General features: G+C 59.5%; 2 protein-coding genes across 30 annotated transcripts in view; one reads left to right on the top strand and one right to left on the bottom strand.

The window, feature by feature from the left end:
• The window catches only part of CAMK1G (calcium/calmodulin dependent protein kinase IG), a 28182-nt gene extending 26916 nt beyond the window's left edge, over window positions 1-1266 (top strand). For 2 of the 3 annotated variants that reach the window (XM_021102019.2, XM_021102018.2), the window contains 2 exons: window positions 148-275; window positions 425-1264. In XM_021102019.2, coding sequence (XP_020957678.2) covers window positions 148-238 — 91 coding nt within the window. In that variant the 3' untranslated portion in view covers window positions 239-275; window positions 425-1264. 3 annotated transcript variants of the gene reach the window in all.
• Window positions 1267-1592: 326 nt separating this feature from the next.
• The window catches only part of LAMB3 (laminin subunit beta 3), a 162069-nt gene continuing 141398 nt past the window's right edge, over window positions 1593-22263 (bottom strand). For 24 of the 27 annotated variants that reach the window (XM_084978505.1, XM_084978504.1, XM_084978506.1 and 21 more), the window contains 18 exons: window positions 21466-21657; window positions 20415-20478; window positions 19830-20026; window positions 17646-17766; window positions 16584-16772; window positions 15238-15393; window positions 14741-14937; window positions 14295-14406; window positions 12916-13294; window positions 11673-11833; window positions 11339-11559; window positions 10871-11068; window positions 10427-10571; window positions 7605-7812; window positions 7107-7248; window positions 6560-6736; window positions 5065-5218; window positions 1593-2119 (listed from right to left, as the gene is read on the bottom strand). In XM_084978505.1, coding sequence (XP_084834631.1) covers window positions 1983-2119; window positions 5065-5218; window positions 6560-6736; window positions 7107-7248; window positions 7605-7812; window positions 10427-10571; window positions 10871-11068; window positions 11339-11559; window positions 11673-11833; window positions 12916-13294; window positions 14295-14406; window positions 14741-14937; window positions 15238-15393; window positions 16584-16772; window positions 17646-17766; window positions 19830-20026; window positions 20415-20478; window positions 21466-21657 — 3150 coding nt within the window. In that variant the 3' untranslated portion in view covers window positions 1593-1982. Of the gene's footprint in view, window positions 2120-5064; window positions 5219-6559; window positions 6737-7106; window positions 7249-7604; window positions 7813-10426; window positions 10575-10870; window positions 11069-11338; window positions 11560-11672; window positions 11834-12915; window positions 13295-14294; window positions 14407-14740; window positions 14938-15237; window positions 15394-16583; window positions 16773-17645; window positions 17767-19829; window positions 20027-20414; window positions 20479-21465; window positions 21658-22263 lie in introns of all 27 variants that reach the window. The other 3 variants (XM_084978492.1, XM_084978491.1, XM_084978490.1) reach the window with 1 other exon arrangement.

Genomic DNA, 22263 nt, shown 5'->3' with positions numbered 1-22263 from the left:
AAGCAGGGAGGCTGCTTCCATAAAGGCTTGTACTTCCCGAACCTCTTAAAGGGGAAGGCTGGGCGGACGCCACAGGCACAGGGGACTGTCCAGGCCCTTCTTCCTTCCTCCGACTCTGCGTAGCCTGCTGCTCCGTTTCCCTTCCAGAAACTTCAAATCAGAGGTCATGGTGCCAGGGAAAGCGGGGGGCAGCTCCCACTGCCGAGTGGGGCAGACTGGAGTCTGTCTGATCATGTGATCCCTGGAGCTCGCCTCTGTGTCATTACACTTTTCAGGTGAGGAAACCAGAGGCCAGGAGGGCCAGGGCCCTGGGCTCAGGGAGCTTCCATGCCAGAAAGCCCGGTCCCAGGGTCTCAAGGATGGGGGCCCAAGGGGTAACCAGAGGCGGCGACCCCACCCCCACCCTGAACCCCTTGCCTCGCAGGAAAGATGTTCGGCTCTGCTCTGCCCTTCCAAGCCTGGAGTCCACCCTGCACGGGAGGAAGGGGAGCCAGCCGAGCGGCACCTGGTCGGAAGCAGCAGCCCACGGGGGCAGCCCCTCCGGGAAGGCGGCAGCGTGAGCCCCCAGCCCAGGCCCGGCTGAAGCTGAAGCGGTGGGCGGGAAGCAGTTGGGGCCGGGTCCCCAGGGCTCCCGGGCGGCCGGCTCTGCGCCCCCACCCGCGCCGCGGCTCCACGCAGCATCCAGAGAGCTCCTGCCCAGTCCGTGTTGTTCATCGTGAAAGGCTTTGCGGGCTGGCCAGGCTGCGCCACCTTCTCTCGAGCAAAGCCATACGGGGCATCACCCAGACTCCCCGCTCAGCACACACTGGCTGCGGCCTCTCCCGTCTCCACCCCCCTGGGCCTGCCCATCTGCATGAATGACAGGCAGCTTTGCGGCCTGCCTGTGAGCTCTCCAAGTTCAAATCCCCTCTCCCGGATTAGCGCCCCAGCCGGCCAGCCTACCCCACACCCCCGAACCGCCTGCCTCCCAGCCCCAGGCCCAGAGCAGGACCCCGTGTCCCGGATGAAGAAGAAAGAAGCCACGACCTGGTGCTGTGAGGAGTGGCTGTCCTGGCCAGCCCCCCCCCCTCGATTCAGCCCAAACTGGAAGGCCCCCTTTCAGCCAGTGATTCCAAGCCTGTGTCTGCTCTTCTTTCTCTCCCCGAAAATCCTGAACATGGGCCGTTGTTCTTGTCGGGCTCTGGTTCTCCTGCCTCCCTGGCTCCCCTGCCCCATCCTGCTTCATGCTCTGTGTTGTGCTGAATAAAATGGACATATTTTTCTCTATGAGGCTTCATTTGGTTCTTCTCTGAGTCGGAAGCTGTTGAGGGGCTCCTGGGCCTGCATGAGGTGAAGGTTCCAAGACGAAAACAGCCCCCCGCTCTCTCAAGGCTGGGATGCATCCGTCCCCGGCGCACAGGGGCCGCGTCTCGCTAGGTCAGAGTGACGAGCAGGCTAAGACTGAGCGGAGCGGGCCAGCCCATGTTCCATACGCCCCAGGCCTCGGGCTTGAGCAGAGGAGCCCCCAGGAGCCCCAGATGGGAGACGGAAATGAGGGGTAAAGGTGTACTTCGCGGGGAGACAGAGCAATTTCCCTCTTCGAACCCCCAGGCTCCTTTCCAGAGATTTTTATTGGCTTTTCACTGGGACATCATTTTTAGTTACGGTTTTGTGCTGGTCCGGGATTCAGCCTCCATGGAGAATGAAAGGCAAGGACACAGCCCAGCCAAGTTCCCCGCCCCCTCCCCGCCCCCGACCTAAGCGCTCCGGGTCACAATGACAGCCGCCTCCACCGTCGTTGTCCCTCAAGTGTAGCTGTGCCACCTGCTCAGGCTCAGCCGCAGCCCAGAGCAGGCCTAACGGCTGCACACCAACGGCGGTCCAGGCTGTGCCTTCGGCTGCATAAAGGTCTCCTGGGGCTGGAAGGTACTCCGACCCAGGCTGACGCCCCCAAGCAAAGAGAGCAGAGGAGCAGGGCCGTGGGCTGGACGCCGGCCGATGCATCACTTGCAGGTGGCGTAGTAGAGCACACGCTCGTTGATGTAGCTGCGGATCTGCTCCACGTGCTTCTCCAGCCCCGTCAGGTCCGCCGAGCGGAGCAAAATGGCCTGGCTCCCCCGAAGCAGCTCCGACTCCATGTCTGATGGCAGATGGAACAACCGGGGCAAGAAGAGGAGCTGGTGAGACACCTGGAAGCCTCCTACCCCTTCCTTCTCCACCGGGAGGAAGCACCTGCGCAAAATCACCTCCATCCCAAGAGGCATCTGGCCCATAAGGCAGCTCCCTCCAGCTTCAGGCCTCTCCAGCTCCTATCCCACTCGAGAGAAGCGCGGCAGGGGCCAGACCCAGGAAACCCTGACCCCAAGGGTCCCCACGCCCCTGCTCTTCTCTGCTCCAGGCAGAGGTGCCCCAGCCTGGTGAGAGGCCACTGGCACCAAGAGCAGAAACCCACTGCTGTTGGACTCAGCTGCCATCCTGCCGGTGATGTTCATGTGGGCACCAGGGCAAAAGAGCTGGCCGGCCGGAATTCTTCCCCACCTTCTTTCCCCAGAGTGCCACCCCAGCTGAACCCAGACCTCCGCCTCCGGTCCGTTCTACAAACCACCACCAGGTTATGAGCAGAGGAGGCGAAGGCCTCTGGGGGGTCTGGTCCAGCCTGTCCCTCCTGGCATCCTGTGCAGGAGCCTGTTCGTGAGAGCTGGTCCCCAGCCTTGGCCTGCACTTTCCAGGGTGAGGGCGGGGGAGCACTGCCTCCCAAGCCTCCGCCTTTGGGTGGTTCTTCTTGTGAAAAAGGCTCCCTGTTAAGCTGGAATCAGACCACATCTTTGCTTCCACGCACTGTCCTGGCCTGTCTCCTGGGGTGGAGGCTTGTGTTCTGTCCTTCACGTCTGCGGCCCCGTCTTCCCCAGATGCACCCTCCCTCGTTCCTTCACCCAGTCCTCCTCTGGTATAATCATCGGGCCCTCCTCCCGTCCCAGCACTGGTCACCCTCCCCACTCCCCTTGCCCCCCGCCCCCGTTTACAGCTGCTGTTCTGTTCCCGGGGCCCCATCCCCGAAGCATCCCTACACGTGTCCTCCTCGCAACTCTGCAATCAAAGGCAGACGCCTGCGAGCCGGTACATGCTCGCTCCACTGCTACATCCTAAGCCTTTTCTGGCTCTTAGGTACAAGACACACCAGTTACTACATTTTTTTTTTTCTTTTTACAGCCACACCTGCAGCATATGGAAGTTCCTAGGCTGGGGTCAAATCAGAGCTGCAGCCACAGCAACACCAGATCTGAGCTGCATCTGCAAACTTCGCTGCAGCTTGAGGCAACACCAGATCCTTAACCCCCTGACGGAGGCCAGGGATCAAACCCACATCCTCATGGATACTAGTCAGGTTTGTTACTCCTGAGCCACAATAGAAACTCCCCTAAATTTTTTTTTTGTCTTTTTTTTAGGCTGCACCCACAGCATATGGAGGTTCCCAGGCTAGGGATTGAATCAGAGCTGTAGCCCCTGGCCTACGCCACAGCCACAGCAACATGGGATCCAAGCCGCATCTGTGACCTACACCATAGCTCACGGCAATGCCAGATCCTTAATCCACTGAGCAAGGCCAGGGATCCAACCTGTGTCCTCATGGTTCCTAGTCAGATTCGTTTCTGCTGAGCCACAACAGAACTGTCCTCCCCCAAATATTTTTAGTATCAGTCTGAGCAATTACTTCCCTCATTTGCTTTGGCTGCTTTGTATTTATTAGCTCTTTTGGCAGGAGCAAGACACCTATGGGCTTATATCAAGCTTATAGTTACTCAAAACTCTTGGGTCTTTTTCAGGTGAGCAATAATTCGTATGCTTTTCATTGGGTCATAAAGCATCTTCGGCTACATCCGCCACTGAGAAGCCAGGCCTCGCCTGAGCTATGCTTGTGAGTTTAGGTCCACACAAGGCCAGTGTGAGAGAGGCCTTTCCTCCTTACTTAGTTTCCCCCTGTTGGTTTCAGCCCATCCTCTTGGTGTCCTGAAAGGGCCTTCGGATGCTGGTTCTGTTATCTGGCGTGTTGACTATCTATCATGCTCCGAGTGGATAAGCCAGTCCTTCATCTTCACACAGAACACAAGGGGCCCAGGCCAGTGTGCGCCCTGACCCAGCCCAGACACCTCCATGTAGGTCAGCCCCTCTCGCCTCCCCCTTCAGGGGTGACTGGCCGGGGCCTCAGAGCTACGCCCTGTCAACTCGCCAGCCCATCCTTCTCCAGAGTCCATCTGGCTAGCCAAACAGATTGTTGTCAAGAGCTTTCTCTAAAACCCAAAGAAACTCAGGTTGTGGCAGTCACAGGGCACACCAGGTCCGGGACCCCGTGGTCACATCTTAGAGACTGAGCCTGGAAATTTCGGTTCTCCATTCCCAGGAAGCCCGGAACCCTTTTGAAAGCTCCCTTCGTTAAGTCTGGGCATATGCAACCCCCTCGGATGGTTTCCTACTGCCCCCAGGGCCGAGTCTGCCCTCCTCACCCTGGCATGGGGCCAGCCGCAGGGACCAGCCACGTGGGCCCCACGCTGCTCCCTCCCACCCGTTCTGGTCCCCATCAAGCCTCCTCTCCAGCTGGTGGTCCTGCCTGCAGCCTCAGAACGGGCGCCCAACCTGCCTTCGCGTCCCCCCTCTTCCTTGCAGCCTCTCCCGGGCCTACACATCCTTCCGGTCCACTTCAGATTTTATCTTTTTTGAACGTTACCTTCCCTGAAGACTTCTCTCTGACCTTTCTCATCTACGCTCTGAAGCCCTGGCGCTCTGATGATTCGGGCTTTCACCCCAGACCTCCTGGTGCTGTTACATACGGGCTCATGAAGCTGGAGCCAATAAGAAAAACGGGCCCATGGGGACCGCAGGCTTCTCGAGGGCAGGCCTCGCCTGTGAGCATCCCCGGACCCCTCACCGCTCCGTTCGAGGCCTCACACTCCCTGGGTGCTCGGGAAATCCGGCTTGACCTCACTCCCTGAGCCCTGCTAGCTTCCACAAGAGCGGGCCTGGGAAGCCCTGAGTGAGAAGCCCGGCCTTCGGGGTGCCCCGCGCGCAAGCCCCAGGAAGCGCCCTCACCCTTCATCCTGTCCATCATGGCCACGGCCTCCCCGAAGAGCTCCTCCGCCTCCATCTTGACGCTCAGGATCCGGCCGCCCTGCTCGCCCAGCCTGGGGCTCCGGCCCAACCGGTCCTTCAGCTCCGCGTATTTTTGCTTTATTCTCTCAAATCCCTGAAAAAGGAAGGACGGTGGCAGCAGCAGCCGCAGCCTCCACCCTCATCCTGCAAAGTCCGAAAGACTTTGGCTAAAGGACTTGACATCACCCAGATGAGGCCACCGAGATGAAGCGGGCTCCTCCCACTGTCCCCAAGGGGTGGGTTCTGCCTGTTAACCCCTGGGCCTCGAACCGCACCTGAACTCCCACGTTTCCCTCCTCACCTCCAGGGCAGGGCCAGGCACCCAGCTGTCCCCACACAGTACCCTGGGCAGCTCGGCCCTGCAGACACCGAGGATGGCTCTTTGCTCTTCTCCCTGATCTAATTCTGACAGCGATGGGGCTCAGGCTGGGCTAAGTCAAGAGTGTCTGTCAGGAGTTCCTGTCGTGGAGCAGTGGTTAACGAATCTGACTAGGAACCATGAGGTTGTGGGTTCGATCCCTGGCCTCACTCAGTGGGTTATGGATCCAGTGTTGCCATGAGCTGTGGCGTAGGTCACAGATGCGGCTCAGATCCCGTGTTGCTGTGACTCTGGCGTAGGCTAGGTCCAATTAGACCCCTAGCCTGGGAACCTCCATATGCCCCGGGAGCAGCTCAAGAAAAGGCAAAAGGACAAAAAAAAAAAAAAAAAAAAAAAAAAAAAAAAAAAAAAAGAGTGTCTGTCAGAGAGTTCCTGCGGTTGTGCGACAGAACGGGTGGCATCTCTACAGCACCAGGACACAGGCTGGATCTCCCACTGGGTGCAGTGGGTTAAAGGATCTGGCATTGGTCACCACAGCTTGGATCTGATCCCTGGCCTGGGAACTCCATACACCGCAGGGCAGCCAAAAAAGAAAAGAAAAAAAAAAAAGATTAAAAAGAAAAAAAGATTTAAAAAAAAAGATGAAAAAGAAAGATGAAAAAAAAGATGAAAAAGAAAGATAAAAAAAAAGATTAAAAAGAAAGAGAAAAAAAAGATTAAAAAGAAAGAGAAAAAAAAGATTAAAAAGAAAGAGAGAGAAAAAAAAAAGAGTGTCTGTCTGGGCTGGGTAGCCATTACAGAGGACAGGCTCCAGATCAGGTGTCAAGACACCTGCTTTGCCCATGAGCTTGAGCCCTGGACAGTCACCCACTTCATCTGTGAAAGGAGAGGGACTGGACTAGCTCTTTCCAACATCCCTGAACCAGCTCCACCAGAGGCAGCCAGAGGGAGACTTCGGGGGCCTGGCCAGGTCTGCATTAAAACTGAAGCCCCTTCCGGATATTTTAGAATAACTTCTACCCTGAGTGCTTTGGAGCCTATAGTCCTATAAAGCGCACAGCGTCCTCTCCTGCTCCCGCTGGCTGTGCTTCCCAGGGCTAACTGCCGTCTCTGTACCTCCTGGGCACTCAGCGCCTGCTCGCTGGCCTCCTCTGCCAGCTGCCGGGCCTGGGCCGCCTGCGCCTGCTGCAGCCTGGCCTGGAGGCTAAGCTCCTCCATCCGCGCTCGGAGGCCACCCAGCTGCTCCATCCTGTCCATCACCAGTCTCTCTGCTGGCCCCAGCACCTGCTGAACCTTTGTGGAGAGAAACAGACCGGGGTTCAGGGTGGGTCTCCTAGGTGGTGGTCTTCATCCTTCTTTCCTCCAACTCGTCAGGGCACAAAAGCTCTCTCCAGTCAGGACGCTCCCCCATCCCCTCTCTGCCCCCGGCACCCACAGTCCTCCCCGCTCTTCCAGCTCTGCTGTCCCCCCACGCCTGCTGTAGCTCAGAGCTCACCCCGGCTTCAGCACCAGACGTGAGTCCAGAAAACCACAGGCTCAAGGCCAGGCCCCAGGCCGGTGGCCCGCCTTCCTGAGGACCCCAGCTTGGTTTGCACCCAGGTCCCTCTCTGGCATGCCCGATGCCTTGCGCCTGAGTCTATTCCTTCCCCACTCGACGCCTCACCTCGGCAACCCTGTCCTGGATGAGCTGCAGGGAGCGGCGGGTGCCGTGCATGGTGTCCTGTGCCTCCTGCAGCGCCACGGTGCCCTGCTGCAGGTTCCCCACCACATCCTCCAGCTGGCCCTCGGCGGCGTGCGCCCGGCTCCTGGGGCAAAGGGAGCACAGGGCAGGGGAGAAGGGGTGCCCAGTGAATGAAGAGACGTGCGGTCCAACTCACTCCCCAGTCCCGCAGAGCATCCTTCCCGGCCGAAAGGCGAGTAACAACTCGGGAGCTTTTCCATCCTCGGCCTCCACCAAGCAGGTAGGTCGGAGGCAGCCTCTGGGCTCCGTTCCTAACACGGAAGATGGGGCCGTGGCCAGCTGACCCTGGGCGCTGCCTATCACCTCCCTGCCCCCGGCACCACTCTGACTTGCAGAGGCTCCCCTCTTGCTTCTAGTCACAGAGTTAGGGTGCAAAACCTCAGCCTTGTCCTGGGAGAAGTTCAGGGCCCAGGGCCACACCTGGCCTGCTCAGCCTCGGCCTGGAGCCTGTGAGCCCGCGCGATGTCCTGCTTGGTCTGGGACAGCACCAGGTCCACGTTGGGGAGCCGGGCCGCGATGGCCTGGATCTCGTTCATCTTCCGCAGGACCGTGGCCGAGTCCGTGGGCAGCCACAGGGCCAGCACGGCCTCGCTGACCTCCTGGATGGTGGCCGCGTCAGTGTCAGGGTCTGGAAGACAAGCCGTCCGTCAGACTGGGGGAGCCCAGCCAGCCTCTCAAAGATCAGACGCCTCTCCAGCTGCGCGGTACCCGTGGGCAGCACCACCCTGGCATCTCTGCCCCTGCTGCCCAAGGAGCTTCTGCCCCCTCCAGGCACACTTGGGCGTCCTTGCCCTGAGAATTTCCAGGCTTGCTGCTGTGGGAGGATGGCTGCAGGCACAGCTGTGGCAACTAAGTGGCGCCACAGGAAACTGGGGAGGAGGAGGAGGTGCGAGACAGCTGGTACTGAACAATGTACAGACACCATCCGCCCTCAAGTGGGGAGACCAGCCAGGAACTGGAACCGCTTCCTTGGCATTCATCCCCTTCCCCGTGCCCCTCCTCTGGCCAGAGGGCTCATTTCTGCAAAGCTGGATCAAGACGGTCAGGGCTTTGTTGACACCTCACCTCTGAAAGGCCGGCCCAGGGCACCCAGTCCAGAATCGCAGCCTCCACCCTCTGCCCACACTCCTTATCCCCCTTCTTGGCTTCATCCTTCCCTCTAACATTTACCACCACCCACGTGCCCAACGCTTAATTCATTTAGCAGGTTTCCTGTCGTTTCCCCACCAGACGGCAAGCAACGTGAGGGCAGGCACCGGCTCTCATCCACAGCTAGCCCAGCCCCTGGCGCTTGGAGGCACTCCATCTGTGCGGTGAATGAATGACTGAAAGGGCTCCAGGCCCTGGGCTCGCCTCTGCTATCCCAGCAACCTGGGCAAGTCCGCTGGCTTCTCTGAACTCAGTGTCCTGGTCTGTGAAATGGGAATAACAACCCCCAATCCCAACGGAGGAAAGGAAGCAGTCACTGAGCATCAGACTGGACCTGGTCCCTACCTTCATGATGCTCAGAACTGAATGGAACAGGGAAGCACAGCCCTGAGTGACAGGCAGCAGGTGGCTGGAAAGCACAGGCTGCTTCCGACCCACCTGCCACCCCCGGACCGGGGATGATGCAGGTGGGGTGCCATCCAGCCTCACTCGGCTTCACTCGGGGGAACCTCCCTTATCTGTGAGTCTAGGCCCCAAACTCTGGCTGGTCCCTTCATCCCCAGTTGTCAGGCACTGTCTCTGCATCCAGGGGACACTCTCCCCCATCCTGGGGCTCCCTGGGAGGCTGAGTAGCTGGAGCACCTCAGCAGACTCTCCCCACATTCCTCCAACCTGCCACCTGCACTCACGAGGGGACTCTGGCCTCTTGGAGCAAAGACACCACAAGAGCAGCAGGAAGCATGACGGTCGTTACACCAGACCCTCAGCTCATGTTAACTGGGGCCCCAGCCAAGCAAATTCCCCGGCGGGGACAGAAGTCTAAGAATGTCAGTTCATATTCCTGAGGCACCTGGACTTTTACATCAGTTGCTTGATTCCTGGATAAACCTGTGAAATGCCATCTTCCTGGTGGGCATAAGCGAAAGGTGAGGCAAAGAGGAAAGCAACTTGCCCCAAGGCCTGCAGCCTTCCTGAGTCCTGTCCAGGGAGCCTCCCCATCCCCAGGTTGGCCAGGGAGGGACTGGGTTCGTTTATTCATTCAACCAACACTGGGCACTTTTCTGGGCCTGGCCTTACACTAGACTCCAGGGACACAAAGCACCAGACAACCATCTCTGGCCCCTCGGCGTTTCGGGTCTAGTGGAGAGACCAGCCGTACACTCATGGATGGATTCAACGGCCGCAGCAGGCTCAGGGCAGGGCCGAGAAGACCAGGCTGCAGAGGGCTTTGGGCAGGTGACGCCATCAGGTGGTCGGGAAAGGCCTCTCCAGGGAGACATTCAGACCCAGAGCGGGAGGCAGGGCAAGAATCAGCAGCTTGGAGACAGGGTTTCCAGGCAGAGCTCGAAGGCCTCCGAGGCTGGCAAGAGCCTGGCCTGTTCCAGGAGGGTTCGTGAGCAAAGGGATGAGGACAGAAGGGATGAGGACAGAGGCCACAGCCGGGGGTGACAGAGGCCGTGATGGGGAGCTGGGAGTGGACTGCAAGAACAAGAGGAAGCCAGGGAGGACTTCAGGTATGAGGGGGCTGTGACGCCACTTAACACATTTTTCTTTTTTTTTTTGTCTTTTTTGTCTTTTGTCTTTTTGTTGTTGTTGTTGTTGTTGCTATTTCTTGGGCCGCTCCCGTGGCATATGGAGGTTCCCAGGCCAGGGGTTGAATCGGAGCTGTAGCCACCAGCCTACGCCAGAGCCACAGCAACGCGGGATCCGAGCCGCGTCTGCGACCTACACCACAGCTCACGGCAACGCCGGATTGTTAACCCACGGAGCAAGGCCAGGGATTGAACCCGCAACCTCATGGTTCCTAGTCAGATTCGTTAACCACTGCGCCACGACGGGAACTCCTCTTAACACATTTTTCAAAGAGCTTTCAGGCTGTCCTGCAGAGAACGGGAGGTGAGGGGGCAGGAAGGAGGTGGGAGGACACCCAGGGGCCACGGCAGCTGGCCGGAGAGTGACGGGGCCGGCCGGGGGGCGTGGAGACCAGGGAAGGAGGCAGCTGATGGGTGAGTGGGCTCAGGGACAGGGGGTGGGGCGCTGGGGACAGGCAGCAGTCGGAACTTCGGCCCGGCGGAAGGTGGGTACGGGCTCACCTGAGAGGAAGTCCCGGACCTGCTGGACGAGGAACTGCGTGCGGCTGACATCTTCCTCCATCCGCGTGCGGCTGGCGCTCACCTGCGTCTCCAGGCGCCGAGCATCGGCCTGCACCTTCGAGGCGGCTTCCTCCACCGCCTGGATCTGCTGACACGCGCTCCGGCTCAGCAATAGCCAGAGCCCCAGGAGAGCCCCCCAGCGGCCCCCAAGGTTTCTGTGGGCACCTGCTACGCAAGATCGACCTGGGAACCATGTGTAACTAACTCGCTTTGGCCCTGGAAGAAAGGCTGTGAGATGCTGGCCTCAAACGCTCTCTCTCACTTGCTGTGGGGCTGCCTGGGAGTCACCTGACATCTCTGCGCTTTCGCCTCCTGGCGGCAAAACAGGAGCTCTGTCCCCTCTGCCTCTCCTAGGTGTGCCCACCCCACCTCAGGGGCACCTACCATCTGTCTGGTCTGCTGGAGCTGGACGTTGAAGCCCCGCAGCTGCTCGGCCACCTGCCCTGCCGTCCGGAAGGCGCCCCCTGCCCTGGGGAGAGCACCTTTGCACTGGGAGCCACAGGTGGTGCCATTGTCTCGGGGACACAGCTCGCCGGGGCATGCTCCTGCGGTGCAAGGCGTCTGCCTGGAGCCCCCACAGAGCTGTGGGGAGATGCAGGCGTCAAAGAGGGTCCCCAAGGCTCCTCTACAACCACTCCCATCCCACACCTGGGAAACCAACAGCCAGACATCTCCATGGCAACTGGGCACCAGAAATTTGTTTCCTTGGTAACTGCTGAGCATACCATGTGGGGCCAGGGGTCGGGATGGGTTCGGTAGGTTATGTCTCCTCGGTGGGACGTGTGGAGCAGCAGGGGGTGAGTGACAGGTTGGGGCCGGGGGCCAGGAAGTGGGGCTCCAGGACAGAGTCACCTTGTTGATGGCGGATGTCAGATCCGGCAAAGAGGCCATCTCCAGCTTCAGGGCCACGAGCTGGGGGCCACCGGCGCCTGCTTCTCGCACCACCTGCTGCACCAGCCCCTCTGCCTCTCTGCGGCTGTCCCTGAGCCGCAGCAGCAGGCGGGAGCTGTCCGAGACCTTCTGAGTGGCCTGGGATGAGCGCTGGTAGGCCGCGCTCAGCAGCCGGAAGGCTCCTGCGGGAAGAGGGGGAGTCCAGCTGACCCTGGCTCCGGAGGCCTGGAGCCGGAGAAGCAGCAGAGGCGAGACGAGGCGTGGCGTGGTGCGGGGTCTCGGGACCCCTCCCCACCTGAAGGATCGGCAGTGCTTATTTTTTCAGACTGCTCCTTCTTGCTCTGATACAGAACAAGGAGGCGATTGAGGTTTCTGTCCAGATTCTCCAGGTCTCCTGGGAGCAGAAAAGTCTTCTCCTCCGGGAGCAGATCCGGCTGCAGGGCCTGGAGTGTCTGCCTGAGGTGGAGAGAAGCTTCCACTAAGATACGGGGGGCGGGGGCTGTCTCCCCAGAACCAGCCATCCCCTCAGAGAAATCACCCCAGTCAGAAAAAAAGAGAGGTCTTCAGCCAAAGCCACAGGCTGAAGCGGCTTCTGCTGTGCAAAGGCTGACACAGCCTCCCTCCCTCTGTCCCTCCTGCTGCAGCGGATCCATCAAAATCTCGCCCTCCCCAGGCCTCCCAAGCCCTTCCTCCTGGGCCCCCTGCAGGCTGACCCTTCCTTCCTGCTGCAGCTGACGTCAGCCACGGCCTGCACCGCCCAGGCTCCCCCCAGAGCTCCCTTAGCTGCTGCCTGCTGGCCGCCTCCACCTGCAGGGTGTCCCCCGCCCAGGACCACTGAGCTCTCAGGGGTCCTCGCTCCCAGGCCTCTGCAGCTCCACGCACCCCATCCCCTCCCACCAGCCTCCCAATCTCCACATCCGGGCTTTGCTGGGCATGGACCGTCCTTCTGGAAGGTCCCTGCAGGCCTATGTGCCCAACCCACTGAAGGCTGCCAACACCCTACAGAGCTTTGGGACCAAGGTCAATTGCGCATACAGATGGCTGGATGGCTCTGGGCCCCGCAGTCAGCACACACTTGGGGAAGGCAAATGCATTGTGAAAACCTCCAGAACCAAACCTCACCGAAACAGCCCCTCCAGGGGCAGGAGGGGGCCCGGGGGTGGGACGCCTCCCACTCCAAAGGCAAAGGCGAGTTATTTTTAGAGGCCTGCCTCTCGGGTGCCCCCGGCCAGGTGACTAATCCAGACCTGACCCTCCCTCCCACAGGCAGTGCCGGGCACTTGAGAGAGCGGGGCTCGGGCTCGGGGCTGCGCTCCCCGCTCTGTCTCCTCACCCACCTATTTCCTCATCCACAAAACAAGTAACGACACCCTCCACACCGACCCCCGGGACAGGTGGGACAGATAAAAGAGAGGCGTCCGTGGAAAGGCTCTGTGGGCAGGAGGGCCGTGGGGGTGGCAGGAAGGGCCCTATGTGCTCATGTGGACCCGCGTGGCCTTTCTCGTCTGCCCCGAGGCTTGGCAGGGAGAGCGAGTAACCTGAGGGAGAAGATGGCCTTGGCCACCTGGGCCACCTCCCGCTCCGTGACCACGGCGCCACCGAGGACCGCTTGGATCTGCTCCATCTTGCTCTTGGCGTCCTGCATCTGGGAGGCCAGGCTGAGGTCCTCGAAGCCCAGCCCGGGCCGCAGGCTGGCGGTGGCGTTGCCGAGGCTGCGGAGGCGGAGCGCCCGCTCCTGGAGGCCAGCATCGTAGGTCTGGAAGCAGGGGTGGCAGGCCACGCACACCGGGTATCGGTCACAGTAGCCTCGCTGGCACTGGTCACAGCGTGGCCCGGTCAAGCCGGGGCGGCAGAGGCAACGGCCCGAGGCCTTGTCGCAGCCCGGCCCCTCGGTTCCCCGGAAGTCACAGTCACAGGCTAGGGCGGGAGAAATGACAGTCAGAGGCCAGGGCTCAGGAAGATCAGGTGTCTGGTGGTGAGAGCCTAGGCAGGAGTTCTGGGAGTTCCCAATGTGGCTCAGCAGAAACAAATCCAACCAGCATCCATGAGGACACGGGTTCGATCCCTGACCTCGCTCCGCAGGTTAAGGATTCAGTATTGCTGTGAGCTGTGGTGTAGGTTGCAGACAAGGCTCAGATCCTACATTGCTGCGGCTGTGGCGTAGGCCGGCAGCTGTAGCTCTGATTCCATCCCTAGCCTGGGAACCTCCATATGCTGCAGGTGCGGCCCTAAAAAGCAAAAAAAAAAAAAAAAAAAAAGGAGTTCTGTCCTCAGGGTCTGTCAGACTTAGAATAAGACTGTCAGGGCCGGAATGAAATCCCAGTACAGGAACAAGGCCAGCAAGCCCTCAGGCAGCGGCTCCTACGTCTAGTGCCAGGCACCGTTCTAAGGCTCACTTTCAGGGGTGCCCACTAACACCTGCGACCTTCCGTCACACCCACGCTGCAGCAGTTCGCACACTTGTTTTCCATTCTTCTAGCTGAAGTAGCTGAGGCAGCACACCCCTTTCTCAGATGAGGAAACTGAGGTGCAAAGAGGGGTGATGACACCCCAAGGGACAGAGCTGAGACCAGCCCCAGGTCTGCCTGCCCTTGTCACCACTTGTCTAACTGAGAGCCCCTGGGGACTCGCTTTCTCCACCCATGCCGGTGGGAGAGGGGAGGACAGTGCCTGGAGGTGGCTCCTGGGAAATGATCCTCAGGGAAGTGGGGACACAGCGGCCCTCCTGCCACGGCGACATGGGCCCGTGGGGGTGACCTGACGTCAGCCAGGGGCAGCGGTGGGGAGCGAGCGCTCCCACGGGTCACAGGGCTCACCGCTGTGTCCCAGTGGGGGAATGCCCTCCCGCACCGCAGGCTGCACACGCCCCCACGAGCCCAACCCCCCAGTCCCAGAGGCCCCTGCTCAGCGCTCGCACCTCGGCATCCCGTGGCCACGTCCTCGTAGGTCCTGTCGGGACACAGGCGGATGGCCGCAGTGCTGCAGGTCAGGCCACCAAACCCTTCCCGGCAGGGGCAATGCCCTGTGAACTGTGGGAGGAGAGCCCAGTCAGGGGGCTGAGTCTCCCCCGTGCCCCCCCAAATCAAGGGCTGCCGCTGGGATGCAAGTTCTGAGGTCCAAGCCCAGAACCTGGAGAGTGGCATAGCCCATAGCACACAGCACAAGCCCTGCAGAAGGTGTGCGAACGTGCCACTGCCAAAGGCTTAGAGCCGCAGACAGAGGGACACTTGGTGGCCTCGCCAGAGGAATGGGGACAGAAGCAGCCCAGCCCAACCTTGGAAAGGCCCAGAAGGGCAGGCAGAGAGGAGGCAGGTTGGCGGGCAGGACCCCTTCCCTGCCAAGGGGCCCCCAGGTCCCAAGTACCTGGTTGCACTGGGGGCTGAGGGAGTTGTGTGGGTCGCAGGCACACGGCTCGCAGCCCCGGCCGCTGGCCAGCTTCCAGTGGTGGGGAGCACACTGGTCACATTTGGGGCCCACCACGTGGGGCAGACACAGGCAGCGCCCACTCTCCTCATCACAGGGCATGTCCCGCCGGGCGCCCAGGACGCTGCAGTCACAGCCTGCACAGGAGGGAGCGCTGCTGGGCTGGGGGGAGGGGCCACCCCAACTCCCCCCAGGGAAAAGACCCAGGCAGGGCTGTCCCCTCCAGATAACCCTGCTGACTTAAGGTCACCCCACTTGCCCACCAGTCCCAGCACCTGGCTGTCTGGCCACCCACCTTCCAACCTGGGCCCGTGCTGCCACCTGCTGGAGGAGAGTGGCATAGCTCCCAGCACTCAGCACAGTGAGCAGGACCAGTGACACGTCTGGAGGCCCAAGGTCACCTGCCCCACGCCCTGGCAGCCGGGCCCCCTACTCACGGTGGCAGCCTTGCGGATTGGCGTAGGTGAGCCCTGTAAATCCTGGTTTGCAGAGATCACAGCGTTCCCCCTGCACATGCTCCTTGCACACACACTGCCCGGTCACGGGGTCACAGGGAGCACCCGGCACGGCTCCATCCGGATCACACTCGCAGGCTGTGAGACAAAGGCAGCCGTTGCAGGAGGGATAAAGAGAAAAGCAGAGAGTTAAGAGCACGTGCCAGAAGTCAGACTTCCTGGTTCGAAGCCTTGTCCCACCACTCACTGGCTTTTACAGCCTCACAGCCTGGGTCTGGTTATTGAAGCCTCTGTGCCCGGTTTCCTCATCTATAAAACAGAGAGAATCCTACAGCACTCACAGGAGGACTAGCTGCAGAGCTGCCAAGCTCAGCACCTGTTCAGCGCCATGAAGGTTTTCATGGGCTTTATTTACTGAACAACGACGCTGCGGCAAACACTGCGCTGGGCCCTCTGCCTGCTGCCCCGTGTAATCCTCGCGATAATCCTGAGAGGCTTATCCCTACTGAACAGATGAGGAAACTGAGGCTCAGAGATGTTCCAAGGACACACTCAAGGTCACACGGCAACTACGTGCTGGAGACAGAAGTCCGAGTCACAAGCCCTCCTCACTCTTGCCCTGAACAGACACCAACAGGAAGCGAGCCACCTTCCTGCCATCCCCACACTTGGGTCCTTGCGTGGCTCTCAAAACAGAGACTCTCCATTCACCTACGAAGTCTTTTCCAATAAACCCCGCCTGAATCTGAGGGCTCCCATCCCTTTGTTTTCTCTCCACTGGCCCTCGCACTGGAGGGGTGACTTATTTGTTCATTCAAGGAACATTCCTGGAACCTCAGTTATTTGCCTGTCGTTGTGCTAGAGCACCTGAGGATACAAGAATAATCCCTGCCGTAGTAGGGTTCTTGTTGGCAGTGGAAACAGAAAAATAAGGAGCAAACCACTTTATAACATCTATGTGGACAAAGTACTTCGTCCCTCTTTTCATGTGTGTATGCTTTACAGTACCAGTGTGTGTGCGCGCGCGTGCATGTGTGTGTTTCTTGACAGCAGGAACTGTATCTGATATTTATTTTTTCCTCTCCTATGCCCCCAAGTAAGGGCTATATAATAACTGATTGACTGAGTGATTGATGGTCCAGAGAGCTTAGGTGACTTGCTTAGAAGGGCACAGCTAAGTTAAGACAATTACCCGCAAGTCCTGAACACAACCAAGTCTTCATGCTTCCTGAGAGCATGTGTACCCCCAGGACATGTGCCTGTGGAGCCCAGAGCCGATGGAGAGTAAAGGACAGACGATGCTGTGGGTCCCCGGAGGCCCTACTCACGGATGCAGGTCTCCTGAATGGGAGCCCCAGGACGCCGGTTCCGGAAATAGTGCAGCTGACAACGCTCACAGTTCTTGCCCTCCGTGTGGTCCCGGCAGTTGTCACACACACCTCCCTGTGTCCCCTGGCTGGCGGCAAACACAGCGGGGTCGAAGTGACACGTCTCTGAGTGCCCGTTGCAGTCACACCCTGCAAAAGGAGAGTCCCTGGGCTATGTGACCAGTCCCATGCCGTCTACAAAGCATGTACCACGCTAGCGCCGACTCACGGCGTTCCGGCAACTCTGCAAGATGCTCAGGCCTGGGAAACAGGTACACGGGAGCCCAGGGAGATTTCTGTAGTTTATTCCAAGAAAGGAAAAGAGAGAAGTCGGGCCTCCTGACTAAACCAAGAATAATGTCCATCTTAGGCCAAAGAGAGAGCCCTCTGAATGGTCCATGCTAACCCTCCCCCACTGCCACCACAGATCTCCTGCTGGGTCACTGCCTCTCTGGGCGGGGGGACCCTTGTCACCCACATTTATGCAGAGAAGGACCCTCTCTCCAGGAGTATATCTGAAGTAGAAAGAATGACAACAGGGAACTAGATACATCCCACACAGGATAAGGTCACTGGAGAAGCCAGAAGAAGAGGGACCCAGGGATAGCACGGAAGGTGTGTGGCCTCAGACGCATGGACCAAGCCGTGGTCCCTCCAGGCCTGGTAGAGGAGAAGGGTCGGGGCAGTGGGAGGATGCAATCAAATGCCCTCTCCTTCCCCAAAGAGCAAGGCAAGCTTAAGTTACAGGATGCAATTGGGTTTGGTTAAAGAAAAAGACTCGGGAGTTCCCTTGTGGTGCAGTGGGTTCAGGATCCGGCGTTGTCACTGCAGCAGCTCCAGTCACTGCTATGGTGCAGGTTCAATCCCTGGCCCTGAACTTCATGCCACGGCCGTGGCCCAAAAAAATAATTGAAAAAATAGCAAATGAAGACTGGATTCTCCCTGTGTCCCAGGTGAGGTCACTAAGGCCCAGAGGGGCCAGCACCCACCCCCCACTGCAGACAGCTGGTCCCAGGCTCATACTTTGGCATTCGTGGGGGTCCTGGTCATGGGCAGGGCTCCAGGGCCGGTTATTATAGAAGGGCGCGCAGCGCTCACAGTTGGGGCCGGCTGTGTTGTGCTGGCAGACGCAGACCTCGTGGACCTAGGAGAAGGGCCATCGGTCACCAGGAATAATTATCACAGGAGAGTCCCAGGGACAGACCTGCCCTCTCCGCCCTGATCCTCCTGCCCAGCTCAGACCCCAGAAGCCAGCTCAGACTCCAGCTCCAGCCCTCACTCAGCTCCTGCGACACTCTCAGCTGCCTGCTTGCGGGGTGTGTATGTGTGTGCATGTGTGCACGCGCTACTCCTCCAGTTAGGTTTTTTTTTTTTTTTTTTGGCTTTTGTCTTTTTAGGGCCACACCCAGGGCATATGGAGGTTCCCAGGCTAGGGGTCGAATCAGAGCTACAGCTGCCTGCCTACACCACAGCCACAGCAACATGGGATCCAAACCGCATCTGCGACATACACTACAGCTCACGGCAATGCCAGATCCTAATCCACTGAGCAGCAAGGCCAGGGATCAAACCCGAGTCCTCATGGATAGTAGCCAGGCTCATTAACCCCCGAGCCAGGATGGGAGCTCCTCCAGTCAGGCTTTTAAAAGCTCCGCCTTGCACCTGGCCACGCCCATGCTGCCCAGTCCAAAGCAGCACCTTGCTGTGAGTGATTATAGAAGCTTGGGGGCCCTCCAGAGAGTTCCATTCCAACAATCTATGACTGCAGTTGTTTGGCTAATGAGACTGCAATGATGAATTGTTACTAGACTCATTAAGGTATAAAAATAGAATAGCTATTGTGTGCTAATTGTCTTCCAAATTAAGCTCAGCACCACCCGCAGGCTGGCATCCAGGCTGTGTGTCTGGTTTGCTCCACCTCGTCTCCCAGGGCTCCTAACAGCGCAGCCGCAGCCAGGCTGAACCACTGCTCCCTGGACAAGTCCCCATCTCCACCTTCTGGCCTCTCCCGATGTTTGTCTTCCCGCCTGGAGGTCCCTCTCTCTACACACCAGCAACCTCCCGCCAGCTGCAACGGCCCCTCCTTCCCTGACCCTCTCATTCCATGAATTTCAATCCTGGATGCACTTCAGAGTCAGCTGAGGAGCTTTAAAAAAAAAAAAAAAATACTGACGCTCAGACCAAATTCAGTCTGAATCTCAGGGACAGAGCCCAGGCCCTGGTGCTTTTCAAAGTGGTGATTCTACCGTGCAGCCAGACCGGAGAGCCGCTGAGGCTGGGCAGGCCCCTTCCTCCCCCACATGCCAGAGTACATTGTATTCCTCCTAGGTCAGCCTGTGCTCTGGTCTTCCGTTTATGGGCCCTAAGAGAGGGCACTTCCCAGGCGCTGATCTCCCTCTGGCCTCCTCTGCAGCCTGAGGCAAGAGCGGGGCCAGAAGCGGAAAGGAGAAAGCTGACCGATGCTGTGTCACCTGCATGTCCCCGGCAGGCCGCTTTATGTGATTTTGCCGTGTGCCTCTGTCCCTGGGGCAAAGGCTGCACTCCCAGGTGTGAAGAGGAGAACGGAAGGCCCAGAGAAAGGAAACTTGACAGCTCTCTCTGCTTCTCTCTCCCCTCCTGGCTCTCAAAGCTGGCTCTCCAGTTTGACTTCACAGCAAAGTCCCCGGTTGCTTGTTAAGCTGGACCTGCGGGCTTCCATCCATGATGCCTCAGACTCAGCTGGTCCGGGGTGGACCCAGCCTCTGGGTTAGACTCTGCTCTCGCTCTGCCCCCGTCTCACCTCCAGATGGGACTTTCGAGTCCCCAAACCCATGGCTCTCAACTTGGCAGGATGTGAGAATCATTTGGGAGCTTTGAATAAGAGTAATAAAACCAGAGTGACTGAGGATGGAGGTCTGAGCAGCTTTTTCAGTGCCCCAGAAAATGTCATGTGTAGACAGGGCTGAGAAGCGTGGCCCTCAGCTCCCCACAGCGTCCGCACATACATTTATCTGTGACTGAATAAAAATCTTCTCAAACCATAAAGCAGGTCGAAGGAGGTGCTTTACAATCTGATCTTTGAAAGAGTAATCCTTCAGGCTCTTTCCACCACTGCTAAAATACTCAAGACTCTCATCCCCAGAGCAGTGTGCTCCCTCCTTCGCAAGCCCCCGAGGGCCTTGGCCGGTCCTGGTTCTCCCTCCCCGCTCCCTTCCCCGGGGCTGTCACCTGCACAGAGGTGGAGGGGCCGGCAGCAGGGGCTCTGGGGTTGGGGGCGCAGCGGTCCGCGTGGCCGTGACAGAAGCAGCTCCCCTGCAGACGCAGCTGCGACACAGCATAGTAGGCGCTGGGCGGGTGACGGCCCCTCTGGGGCAGGGGGGCCAGCCTGGTGAAGTTGACTCTCAAGTTAGTGATCTCCCCCAGCTCTGGGGGCCGGAGAATCAAATAAGGAGGGCGGGCAGGCGGGGGAAGAAAAAAGAAAGGAGGTTAGAGGCAAAGAGAAGGCAGGATGCTAAGGAAAGGAATTCCGGTCTCACCCGCCCACCTGCCCTGCCATCTTGAGGCCATTCCGGGAACCCTCCTCCCCAGCCCCCAGCCCTCCCACAACAGAGAAGACCCCTCCACTCTGACTCCCGCCTCTGAGTCTCTGGGGCCATCACAGCCCCCTAGCAGGCAGGCGGGGCAAGCGTTAACTCCCCCCGGGCTGGCGGAGCCAGGACAGCCCATCTGGTTCCCGAGGTCCACCATCTGGGGGGCGAGCCGGCTTTGCTCCCCACCCGCAGTCCCACAGGCGGGAGGAGCGGCCACACTGACCTTGGATTTTTTGACTCTGACTTGCTTGGATCCCAGAGGCTAAATCCATAAGCTTGAGTTGGACCTGGAGAGCGACAGGAAGGGGGCGGTGACTGTGCCCCAAACACTGGAGGCTTCCTCGCTGTTCAGTGGCCCGTCCTCCTCAGACTGCGGCGAGGGCCTTCTTCTCTGGAGCCTGAGGGGCTCCCCAATCACCGTGGGGGAGCAAGGTGATCACTGGGCCCTGGATGCCTGAGTGTGTGTGTGTGTGTGTGTGTGTGTGTACACAACCTCTCCTCTCCAACTGAAAAGAGAGCTAGCCCAAGAATTTCCTGATTTCCCTGTGTCAACAAATTACAGTAAGACATGTAACATTCATATGAGGGTCCAGAGACCGGGGTGAGGGAGCGGGCCCAGAGCCCACGGGTGCTCGGATGGGGTAGGATCACCCCAATGTCAACTGTGCTTTTCCTTTTTGATTAAAAAACAAAAAAACAAGAAACCCACACTCACTGGATGTGGCTTCATCTGCACATCCCAGGAAGGGTTTCCACATCCAAACCTCCCGCGAGGCGGGAGAGGCCCGTGTTCTGACGCGGGGTCTGGGATGGGGTCAATGCGCACGGGGCATGGGGCACGGGGGTAACCAAGGAGCGGCCACGGCAGGGATGGCAGGGACGGAAAGAGACGCACAGCCCACGGCGGGGCTCCCCGAGCCTGAGCCAGAGAAAGCACAGCCCCCGCGAGGGCTTTCCAGGGAAAAGGCAGCGATGACAGGAATGAAAAGATCCCACCGTGGCTGGGAGGCTTCGGGAAGCGCGCGGGTCAGGTGTGCAGGGCACTCAGTGTGTTTCTGAAAAGTCCCTCCTGGGCAGCAAAGAGGGTGCGCAGGGGATGTTTGGGGGTGCCCAGAGGGGTCGTTATCGGGGAGCTCAGGAAGGACCGTAAGGCTTCCTTCCCTGGGGGAAGGGGACTGGTTCTCACGGATTCTCCCAAGTCTGGGTGGCCCTGCGAGCCATGGGATGTCAGAGACTTCTGCCGAGCCTGCTTTTTCAGGGTCCCCTCTGCCTACCTTGGCCCCATCCAGGCGCCCGTCAGGCCTCTGGGGCAGAGGCTGGCACCGAGCGTCCTGCCAGCTCTGAGGCTGGCCCTGGCGGACCCGCGGGAAGGCAGAGGTGCAGTCGGCAGCCAGGTACTGGTACACCCGCCAGGTCTTGCCGAAGTCGGAGGAGCGCTCGATCAGCAGGCCGGCAGGCATGGGCCCCTGCGGAGACACACAGCACGGGGGCCTGGGCGACCTCGCCAGGGGACAATCACCGAAAAGGCTCCTAAAGAGGTGCTGGTGGCCCGAGAGCCCCAGCGAGGATGCAGAAAGGGGGCCGCTTGGGGCAAGTGGGCTCAGGGGTACCCAGGCCTACCGCAGGCTCCAGGAGGTTGCCCCGGGGGAAGCACCGAAAGGAAGGAAGGCAACTCTGCTTCCTGAGACCCTCCTGAAGCAGCTCCCCAGCTCAGCCCACCAGCCAGGCGGCCACTGCACTTCCCACAGCCAACCCTTCTCATCCCCGCTCTCCATCTTCTCCTGCCTCCGTCCCTCCCCCAGCTCGCTCTCACGGCCACGGCCACAGTGCAGGCCCCGTCACGCCGGGCCTGGATTCCAGCCGGGACGCAAGCCCAGGCTCGGGCCGGGCTCCCCCCGCCAAGCTCCTCACTTCACTTCTCTCCCTGCAGGAGACCCTCGCTGCATCTGCGTCGGCCTAAACATAAAATGCAAGCCCCTGAGCAGGACACGAGGGTGTCTTTTTCTTCTTCCCTCTGTGAGTTCAGCCATTTCTCAGGGCCTTGAAGGTCGTTTGGCTGACAGTTCCCAGCT

The sequence above is a fragment of the Sus scrofa genome, chromosome 9 (assembly GCF_054392235.1).
Source record: "Sus scrofa isolate SSC_HxYL_T2T_F1_AM1 chromosome 9, Sscrofa_HxYL_maternal_Yorkshire_Landrace_v2.0, whole genome shotgun sequence".
NCBI lineage: Eukaryota > Metazoa > Chordata > Mammalia > Artiodactyla > Suidae > Sus > Sus scrofa.
This window is presented reverse-complemented; position numbering and strand designations above follow the sequence as displayed.